Source organism: Antechinus flavipes, chromosome 1 (assembly GCF_016432865.1).
Source record: "Antechinus flavipes isolate AdamAnt ecotype Samford, QLD, Australia chromosome 1, AdamAnt_v2, whole genome shotgun sequence".
In the NCBI taxonomy this organism is placed as follows: Eukaryota; Metazoa; Chordata; class Mammalia; order Dasyuromorphia; family Dasyuridae; genus Antechinus; species Antechinus flavipes.
The window spans coordinates 396,585,282-396,596,656 of NC_067398.1; the positions used below are offsets into that span (position 1 = coordinate 396,585,282).

At 34.2% G+C, this 11,375-nt stretch overlaps 1 protein-coding gene across 3 annotated transcripts in view; it reads right to left on the bottom strand.

Moving 5' to 3' along the window:
- Positions 1 to 10,825, bottom strand: part of CMBL (carboxymethylenebutenolidase homolog) — a 20,007-nt gene extending 9,182 nt beyond the window's left edge. The window contains exons 1-3 of one of the 3 annotated variants that reach the window (XM_051969846.1): positions 10,709 to 10,825; positions 8,611 to 8,844; positions 3,338 to 3,445 (exon numbers count right to left, since the gene is read on the bottom strand). In XM_051969846.1, the coding sequence (XP_051825806.1) occupies positions 3,338 to 3,445; positions 8,611 to 8,825 (323 nt within the window). In that variant the 5' untranslated portion in view covers positions 8,826 to 8,844; positions 10,709 to 10,825. Of the gene's footprint in view, positions 1 to 3,337; positions 3,446 to 8,610; positions 8,867 to 10,660 lie in introns of all 3 variants that reach the window. The other 2 variants (XM_051969847.1, XM_051969848.1) reach the window with 2 other exon arrangements.
- Between the last annotated feature and the right edge of the window lie 550 nt (positions 10,826 to 11,375).

The window sequence follows — 11,375 nt, forward strand, 5'->3', positions numbered from 1 at the left end:
CCTTTCTTCTCCTACCTCCCTATTTTCAATTTCTTTTGTATGTATTACCATCTTCCCTCATTGGATTATGAGCTTCTTGAGGACAGAAATTATTTTCCCTTTCTTTGTATTCTTGAACACTTAAACACAGTGCTGGCACATAAGTTTAATAAATGTTTATTGTCTGATTAACTGAATAACCAAAAGTGAATTCAAGACAGAAGGTGAGTAGAGCCTATTTTAAAATAAAACCAAAGCATTCTTTCTTCACTGTCTATTGTCTTTCATCTATCCTAAGAACACCAAATGAATTTGGAGTTTATCAGACTTCTGTGAGCTATTGAATATTGCATTGTAAGAATGTATAGGGTGATCTAGACCTAAAGAATGATATTATAAACAAATTAGAAGAACATAGGATGGTTTTACCTCTCAGATCTGTGGAGGAGGAAGGAATTTGTGACTAAAGAAGAACTAGAGATCATTATTGATCACAAAAATAGATAATTTTGATTATATTAAATTAAAGTTTTTGCACAAACAAAATTTGTAATGCAGATAAGATTAGAAAGGAAGCAATAAATTGGGAAAATATTTTTACATTCAAAGGTTCTGATAAAGGCCTCGTTTCTAAAATATGTAGAGAATTGACTCAAATTTATAAGAATTCAAGCCATTCTCCAATTGATAAATGGTCAAAGGATATGAACAGACAATTTTCAGAGGAAGAAATTGAAACTATTTGTAGTCAATGAAAAGGTGTTCTAAATCACTATTAATCAGAGAAATACAAATTAAAATAACTTGGGGATACCACCACACACTTCTCAGATTGGCTAAGATAACAGGAAAAGATAATGACCAATGTTGGAGGAGATGTGGGAAAACTGGGACACTGATGCATTGTTGGTGAAACTGTGAGTGGATCCTACCATTCTGGAGAGAAATTTGGAATTATGCTCAAAAAGTTATCAAACTGTACATACCTTTTGACCCATCAGTGTTACTACTGGGCTTATATCCCAAAAAAATACTAAAGAAGGGAAAGGGACCTGTATGTGCCAAAATGTTTGTGGCAGCCCTGTTTGAAGTGGCTAGAAACTGGAAATTGAGTGGATGCACATCAATTGGAGAATGGTTGGGTAAATTGTTGTATATGAATGTTATGGAATATTATTGTTCTGTAAGAAAGGACTAGCAGGATGAATACAGAGAGGACTGGCGAGACTTACATGAACTGATGCTAACTGAAATGAGCAGAACTAGGAGATCATCATATACTTCAACCACAATACTATATGATGATCAATTTTGATGGACATGACTCTCTTCAACAATGATTCAAAACAATTCCAATTGTTCAATGATGAAGAGAGCCATCTATACCCAGAAAGAGGGCTGTGGAAATTGAGTGTGGACCACAACATAGCATTTTCACTCTTTCTGTTGATGTTTGCTTGCATTTTGTTTTTTTTCCCAATTTTTTCCTTCTTGATCTCATTTTTCTTATGCAGCAAAATAACTGTATAAATATGCATACATATATTGGATATAACATATTTTAACATATTTAACATGTATTGGACTACTTGCCATCTAGGGGAGAGGGTAGGGGAAAGAAGGGGATAATTTAGAACAGAAGGCTTTGCAAAAGTCAATGTTGAAAAATTACCCATGTATATGTTTTATAAATAAAAAGTTTTAATAAAAATAAATAAATAAAATATTTTTTAAATGTTAAAAAAAAAAAAAAGAATGTGTAGGGACTAATAATAAGTAACAGAACCTTCAAAGTGAGACAAAAATGGGCAAAACAATCCAAGGAATGAAATACCTTATGTAAGAGACAGTTGATACAATGCCTTTCCCCCCTTCCCTCTCTTGTGTGAAAAGAAACTGAAAGATTCAACATGGAGATCTGTGGCAGTAGCAGGAACAATAAGAGTTGTGAGAGTCCTTTCTCCTATTTAATAAACTGTGCTAACAATCTGTTTTTTTTCCCTTTTTACATCAAACTGTCAGAAGCTGTGATTTCATCAGTCCAAGTACTCCATTAATGCTGATACCAAACAATTTCATGACTGGCTAAATAAATAAACGAATAAATAAGTGAATGAATGAATAAGTAAATAAATAAATGAGTGGATGAGTGAATGAATAAATGAATAACTAACTAACTAATAATGCTATTGGCTTGAGGCCTGCTATTGAGACTCTCCAAATTTACTTAGACTGGTCTTCTCTGATGGATAGCATATCGTCTGTGGCTAAATCTAAGCTAGAATCATTTTTGGCATAATATTCTTTGTCAGAAATAGCACTGTTGCTGATTTAACCCTCAAGAATCCAAAGAGAGCTTTATACTATGATATGTCTTGGAACATCCATCTGTTCCTTATATTTGTATCTTCCCTCTTCCCTCAAATCAATCCCATATTGAAATAGAATTAGGAGGGGCTCATAATCCAGATGAGTTGTAATAGACAAAATCTGGTTTATACATCTTTGCCATTGTACCCTTAGCAGATGGAGGAGAGTGGTACAAGGAAACAAATCACCACCTGCCCCCACAGGTGGCCTCTCCCAGACCAAGGCTCAATAAGGAGTTGGAGCTCAACACTGACGCTCACTGTAATTCCCTCCCTTTCTTATGTGCATTCACTAAATCAATAAGTCATTCTCTCCATAATCCATCATTCATCATTCTTTAACTCAATCAAGCTTTCCCAGGACTCAAGGCTTTTTCTTACTCTTCCCAGGCTTCTCCAGTCAAATCTCTCTGTGCTTCTTTGGTCACGTCAGAACATGTCAGAATTTAGGCTGGACTCAGCAGAAAGTATTAAATCCCTGGCTATGATCTCTCACGTATCCAGGCAATTTTCCAGATACTCACAGCCACTCTAACACGAATCCTTGTGCTATTAAATAGTCCCAGGACTTATGGACAGCATCTCAGCCTTGGGAGAATCACCACTTCTCCTTTCCTGCTCCATGACTGTGTCGCATATGGCATGGATTGGGTTCTTCAACATGTCCATTCAATTCAACTCAAAGACTAAGTATATTGTGTGAAAGGTGCTGGAGATGCAAAAAATGAAAAGGCCCAACTGCTAAAACCATACTACTTAGGGCAATGGTTCTCAAAGTATGGTCTAGAGAATCCTGGGGATCTCGGAAACCCTTTTAGAGGGTCTACAAATTCAAAAATAGTTTTTATTTCCAATATGGTAAATGTCTATAAATATAACCCAGATAAACAAAAACGCTTTGGAGAGATCCTCAATAATTTTTAATAGGATAAAGATACTGAAAACAAAAGTTTGAGAACCACTGATTACGGAATAAAAGGATCACATACTTATCAGTATTTCTAGGATTTCTTGTTTTCATCCATTCTTGGAAGGTAGACCAGTCATCAGATGGGTGCCAAGGTTCTTTTCCTACAAAGAAGTCTGGGCAGATTGCTCTACGAAATAGAAAAGTTAATTCATCTTCAGTATTCCAGCCTATTATTCACCAGACACATAATTCTTAGTTAGTTGGTAATCTATACAATTCAAGAAGTTGACCAGTGCACCCTACTCTGCCCCAGCCCCCTTTCACAGGCAGAGTTTTTGGTATAAAGAAAAAAAAAAAACAACTAAGTGGGTATGAGGATAAAATTCTTTTCCCAATAAAATAACATCCTACTGCCAGATTAGAAAATCCTTGATTCTGCAATAACTAATTCAAAACTTGTAACAGAAAATATGATTCAAAAATAATTTAAATACTATAGAAAATACTAATAAGTAGTATATGAGGTAGTGTGTCTTAGAGGATGGAGAACTAGCCTTAGAGCCCAGAAGACCTCCATGTAAGTTCTTCCTTGGACACATGCTGATTTTGTCCAGACAAATCCCAGTGGTCCAGGCAATTCTCTAAGACAATAAGTTGCAGAGAAGGGCATTGGTGGTGCCAATAGAGTTCTTTCTACTAAAGAAATCACAAAGTCATATAAGAGGGGAAAAAATGGGGAGGCTTTAGCTAGCTCCTTTGAGAACTGTCTACTGGGTATCTCCTGGCCTTCTGCACTGGTTCCACAAGCTTATTTACCTAAAGGAATTCTCTGGGACAGATATGTCATATGAATTGTAAGACCATGACATTTTCTTCATTGAAAATATCTCATGTGTCCATCTGCATCCAGATGCAGGAGGACTGTGGGGGCTGAGTGTGAATCACAAGAAGTGAATTTTCACTTTTTGTTGTTGTTTGTTTGCTTTTTGTTTTCTTTCTCATTTTTTTTCTTTTTGATCTGATTTTTCTTGTGCAGCATGATAATTGTGGAAATATGTATAGAAGAATTGTACATGTTAAACATATATTGGATTACTTGAAGTCCAGGGGAGGGGTGGAAGGAAAGAAGGGAGAAAAAAATTGAAACAAGATTTTTTGCAAGGGTGAATGTTGAAAACTATCTATACATATGTTTTGAAAATAAAAAATTTTATATATGAACAACAATAAAAAAAGAAATTACCTCATGTGCCTTTTCCTTATCTAATGTTTATTCACTGTGGGCATTTTCTTGCCAAGTAGATATTTATCAAGATTGATTATTAAAAGGCCAATTCAGTTCAAACCAATTACTTTTTCTTTACTTTTCAATGTCAAAGCACAAGAAAATAAACTTTTAATTCAAGGATCTTTTTTTTTCCTTTCATTTTAAATGGCAAGAAGCAATTATACTCCAACACAGTGCCAAATTAATATATATGTATTTTTCTGATGATATAATTTTTTAATTTAAAGCCTATAACAGAATGATATAGAAAAGAACCATATTTTAGAACCAAGAAAAACCATAAAGATTCTTAATCATATCTGTGAACATAAAAAAATTGTTTATAACTGTACTTCAATTCTTAACATAGGATCTGTGCACCTAAAAAAAAAAAAAAAAAAACTGGTAACTGTATTTCAGTGTAAATGGTTTTCTTTACATGTGTTTTATTTTATGCATTTTTTTTAGCCCTGATCTAATTTGATCTCCTACTGATTCAGAAATTTCCCTAAACAATAGCATGATTCATAAGTAGAAAGATAACCATCCTGACCAGCAACCAAATAGACTGGTGTTTTGTTTTGTTTTTTCAAAGAATGTTTTCATTTTATTTTTTCTTAATTACACAGAAAAACAATTTTTACATTTTTAAAAAATAATTTTTTAGTTTCAAATTTTTATCTTTAAGAAGGCATGTACTTTGATCTGGATTACACGTTTGCAGTCATGCAAAAAAAAATTTATATTAAACATGTTGCAAAGGAGAACACAGAAAAACAAAAAAGAAAGAGAGAGAGGGAAAGGGAGGAGGAGGGGGAGGGAAGAAGGGAGAAAGAGGAAGAAGGAAAAAAGGAAGGAAGGAAGGAAGAGAGAGAAGGACTAGATTCACTCAACAAATAAACTCAATTCAAACTATGTGTTAGGCATTAGAAATACAAAAATAAAAATGGCATAGTTCCTGATCTATAGGAACATATAATCTCCTGGACTACAGGGTGAGTGTGAAAGGGTAATACAACATATGCACATATAAGAATAATATTAGGTGAAAATATGTTTTACACAACTACACTTGTATAATTTATACTAAAATAGTTGGTTTCTCAAGGAGAGGGATGGGAAGAGAGGAGGGAATTTGGAGTTGAAAATCTCAAAAAAAAAAAAAAAAACCGTATACAATAACAATATTATATAGACAATTTTGAAAAACTTGGGAATTCTGATCAATGTAATGATCAATCACAATTCCAAAGGATTCATAATGAAACATTCTATCTACTTCCTGAGAGATGATGGATTCACAGTAGAGACTACAGTATTTTTTTGGACATGTCCAATATGTCCCATACATATTTATAATTGGAATTTGGTATTTCTTGCTTTCTCAGCGGTATATTGCAGAAAAGGGAAAAGTCAGGTCTTCATTCAAAAAAATTAAACTTAACATTTTAAAAATGAGACAATGATTTTCCTCAAAGAGTTTATATTTTACTTCGAAGCATATATAAATATAATACAAAGGTCTGACAATATCAGAAAAAGAATCTAATTTCCCAAAGAAAATTTGGAAAGGGACAAAATTATCTTTAAGATCCCATTTTTTAAATCTTTATTTATTCAGTCCCATATATAGTAGGCACTATATCTCAGATATTGTAAGAGAAGATGAGGGCAATAATATGATTACAGAGGAGACAATGTGACCAATGTAGAAGCAGAAGTAATAATTTGGCAACTAATAGATTTTATGAGATGAAAGAAAAGGAAATGTCAGAAATGTTTTTGGTATATGGATGACTGATAAGATCATGGTACTATCAAAAGAAATAGGAAAATAGGAGGAGGTACGAGTTGTTTTTTTTCTCAATTACTTGTAAGTTTTTTAATATTATTTTTATCCCAAAATTATGTATTTTAAATTCTCTCTCTTCCTCTCTTCCCTCCAAATTGAGGCCAGAAATTTGACATAGGTTATACATGTTCAGTCATACAAAACACATTTCCATGTAACTCATCCTGTGAAATAAAATACAGACAAAAAAAATCTAAGAAAAATAAAGAAAATATTTTTAATTTGCTTTTAGATGCTATCAATCCTTTCTTTTTAGATGGACAGTACCTCTCATTACAAATCCTACAGAATTGACTTGGATTATTGTTTTGGTGAGAAGAGCTAAATTATTCATGGTAGATCATCCTGGTTTTGCTCATTTTGCTTTGCAACAATTTGTGTAAGTCTTTCCATGTTTTTTTCAAAAGCATGGAGGTACAAGTTTGAAGAAAAGATTATTAATTCATTTGGGATCACATTAAATTTGAGTTGTTGGTGGAACATGCAAGTAGTGCTGTCTAGTAGGTAGTTAGACATATAGGATAAGAGCTCAATGGAAATTTGGAACTAAGTATACAGTAATGGGAGTCATCTGTTTTAAAACAGGTTGTTTGTATAAGTCATGGGAGTACATGAGAAAACCAAAGAAAGGAATATAGACACAGAACAGAGAAGAGGATTCAGTAACAATTATTGAAGGGCATCCACATACAGAGAAGAAAATGACCCAGCAAAGACAAGTAGGAAGAAACAAAAATAGACAAAAGTAATAGAAGATAAGAAAGGATCCAGAAATATGGGAAGGGGGGAGGGAGTCAGATTTTCAATGTCATCTCCAATAGAATAGTCAAGAAGAATGAAGACTGAGAAAAAGTCATTGGAAACAATGATTAAAAGGTAATTCTTGGTGGAGAGGAGTTTCAGTAAAATTGTGGGGGCAAAGCATATGACAAAAAGTTGAAGAATGAATGACTATGTAGGAAATCAAGGCATTTCTTTCAGCTAAAAAACTGGGATGGTTCAGGAGTCATATATCAAAGCTACTTCGGAATAGGGAGTTGGCTCAAGGAATGCTGAATCAAAGCAGACTCCTATGTTCATTATTTGGGCCTTCAAGTTGACTTGAGTTGTTCCAGCTGCCAAAGTTATGGGACAAAGGACAGGCCTCCAGGGTTTCTCTTATGCCTAAAACCTCATGGACTGAGAGTTAGGGATCAGTGACAGTCTGGAATATATTTGGAGGAAAGGGATTTGTTTTAAAGTGTAATCCTCCACTGATACATTGTTGGTGGAATTGTGAACGCATCCAGCCATTCTGGAGAGCAATTTGGAACTATGCTCAAAAAGTTATCAAACTGTGCATACCCTTTGATCCAGTAGTGTTTCTACTGGGCTTATACCCCAAAGAGATACTAAAGAAGGGAAGGGGACCTGTATGTGCCAAAATGTTTGTGGCAGCCCTGTTTGTAGTGGCTAGAAGCTGGAAAATGAATGGATGACCATCAATTGGAGAATGGTTGAGTAAATTGTGGTATATGAATGTTATGGAATATTATTGCTCTGTAAGAAATGACCAGTGGGATGAATACAGAGGGGACTGGCGAGACTTACATGAACTGATGCTGAGTGAAATGAGCAGAACCAGGAGATCATTATATACCTCAACAACGATACTGTTTGAGGATGTATTCTGATGGAAGTGAATCTCTTTGAGAAAGAGAGCTAATTCAGTTTCAATTGATCAAGGATGGACAGAAGCAGCTACACCCAAAGAAAGAACACTGGGAAATGAATATAAACTGCTTGCATTTTTGTTTTTCCTCCCGGATTATTTATACCTTCTGAATTCAATTCTCCCTGTGCAACAAGAAAACTGTTCGGTTCTGCACACATATATTGTATCTAGGATATACTGTAACTTATTCAACATGTAAAGGACTGCTTGCTATCTGGAGGAGGGGATGGAGGAAGGGAGGGGGAAAATCGGAACAGAAGTGAATGCAAGGGATAATGCTGTAAAAAATTACCCTGGTATGGGTTCTATCAATAAAAAGTTATTAAAAATAAAATAAAATAAAGATGACAATTCTGCTTAAAAAATAAATAAATAAAATAAAGTGTTATCCTCCTATAAGCATCATCTGAATCCAAAACATGAATAAAATCTTGGAAATTTTTAACCTTTTAAAAAATTGTACTAGGAAATATGGAAACAAAAGTTCAAGAAAAACAGCATTTTGTATTTCCTACTTACGTGTATCCATTGGCTGCAATCATATCAACCATATATCTGGTGTTGGGCATCTGCCAGCCAAAAATATCTTGAACAACAATCACAGCTTTGTCTGTGTTGGATGGTGGTTGGCTAACATAAGCTTTGATGTGCTCAATTTGCACCTCACATCCCAGGCCTCCATATTCGATCTTATGCCCAATGTCGCACGGGCAAGGCTGAGCCTCGTTAGCCATTAGGAATGCTTACGTTAGGCTATGGAAAGGGAAATTTGAAACTACAATAAATAGAACAACATAGATCCAGGATGTTAAGCAAGCTACAAATCAAAACCGAGGAAAATATCTATATACTATATATTGAACACATAGTAAATCATCGATAAAAGATGTAATTCATAAAATTTAGATTCTATTTTTCATTGACCAAGTTTTCTAAACTGTCAAGTTAGAACAGGTTAATAAGTAAGTAACTTCTCAGCAAGAATCCATTAAGAAGCCAAAAGTCTTGTATTTGACAACATTGTCTTTGCTATTAACACATATTCTAAACTGATTTTTCATCCTGAGTATACTCTGGGAATTATTTCTGATTTCCCATTGGGGTTGATTTGAAACTTGTGTTATCCATAATGAAGTATTTTATAATTTCAAATCACTTCTCTTTTGCCTTTATATCAGCCACTTTGCAAAAGAAACATTTATCTCTATGAGCACTGTATATTCTGTGTACAGTGTATTCTAGGTCCAGTCTTTCATAGAAGGGATGTACATACAGATACAATAGCATTTTATACTTATTCTCCCAAGCAGGACTGGGATCCTGAACATATGTGTTTATGTGTCATAATTATAAACATGTGTATAACTTACATGTGAATGACAACAAAACTATATACATGCATGCTCCTTTGTGCAAAAGGAGACTACTTCTCTATCCACATCTGTAATGTACCAGCTGTGAGAGAGAGAAATAAATGTGGAAAGAGAAAGCTATCAGGTCTTGCTAAGATGATCCTTCTAGTATGTGTCTATGAAAAATATTGTAATAGTCATGCTCTATTCCATTGCCTGCTCATATTTGAAAGATAAATTCCTACCCTGAATGTTTAAATTTTTTGAAAAGCAACAGTTTTTTAATTATATGCTATAAGGTCACTAAGAATTTTTAAAAAATATTTCCTTCTCCCCATAAGTTGCTTGGCTTGTTTTTAAGATAATAATCCATGACTTAAATAGAATGTGTCATATTGAAGGGGCCATACTATATTTGTTTGTAAACTTATGTCCAGTGCTACCTAATTTTATAACTTTAGATCATCCTGGGGCTTGAAAATTCATTTTGGACAATATTAGAGTTTTATATGTTTGTCTTTTAATACAAGATTATTATGAAATAAATTAGATACATAATCTAGGCCTGGCACAGGATTCTGTACAACTGATAAGAGTAGATAGTTTAATAAATATTTGTCGTATGTTATATTGCACAATTTTCATTTGCCTTTAACATGATGGTAATCAGCTGGAAAAATGGGTAAATATGTAGATAAATTGTTAGTCTTCTTATCTATTATAATTATGTGATTTTTCAAACAGAAGTATTCAGAAATGGCCTAATCTCCAATTGCCTTATATCATGCAGTCCCCAATTTTGCAAAAATTCTAATTTTTGCTCTTGGATTGGGGCTTTTTAATTTTGTTTTTGGGTTGGGTTTTTTTTTTTTTTTTTTGGCCATTTTTGGCACATTAAGAGATGTGAGACTTTTTATTTAATTACCTCAGTCATTTTTTCATATGCAACCCTCTCCAACTCACCTCGAAAGATTCTTCTCTTGTAACAAAGAAAACAATCCAGCAAAAAAATCAATACAGACAGCAACTCAATAGGCAGTATCCACAACATTCGTTTCTGTGTTTCTACCCTCCACTAATAGGAGATCAAAATAATTCTAGGATCACTTTAAATAAAGCTTTGAAGGACCATATCTAAGTGTACATAACATACACATGAATGACAGCAAAACTATGCTGGCTTGTCGTTCTGCTCCACATGTGTACTACATACATACCTTAATTTATTCTGCTAAACTCTGGAGAATAGATCAGAAATCACTTACTTTCTTCCTTAACAGCTGCAGAGTCGCTTTAATCCCACGGCTGAGTCAGAAAGCAGTCCACGGACTGTGCCTTCCTTAATATTCAGTAATATGTGGTTGAGAGGGGAAGGACTTTCTGATTATATAAAAAGGGGATAAGGGTCATGGACAAATAGAAGCAAGAGGGAGGGACCCGAGCTGACTGGACGGAAGTGGATCTGAGAAAAGAAAGGGAGGCTTCATTCACTGCCACAGCACACTCTGATTTCTATTTAGCTGACTTCACAAATATGGAAGATGTTGCAACCATATGAATATAGGAGAGGGGAAAGAGAGAGACAGTAAAGGAGAGTACCAAATAAAAATGCAAATATGTCTCATTTGCAACAGCAAATGTTCCCCTTTCACAATTAAGCTCTGTCTCCACCTAGAGATTTTTGCCTTAAAATCTTAGTTTTCTGATGTGCCTTTTCAGCTCATCTAAATTCAACAGAGAAAGGAGGAAAAATAGGAAGGAAAAGTATGGAATACCAAGAGAAAGTTGAATAGAACAGTGAACAGTAATCTCTATGGCCATCAGTGCTTTTGATTTGCTTCAAAATAAGAATAAAAACTTCAATAGTTTAGGTTCTACTAATTTTAAATGCATAACATATAACCAGGGACTGGACAAAAAATTTATCTTGTT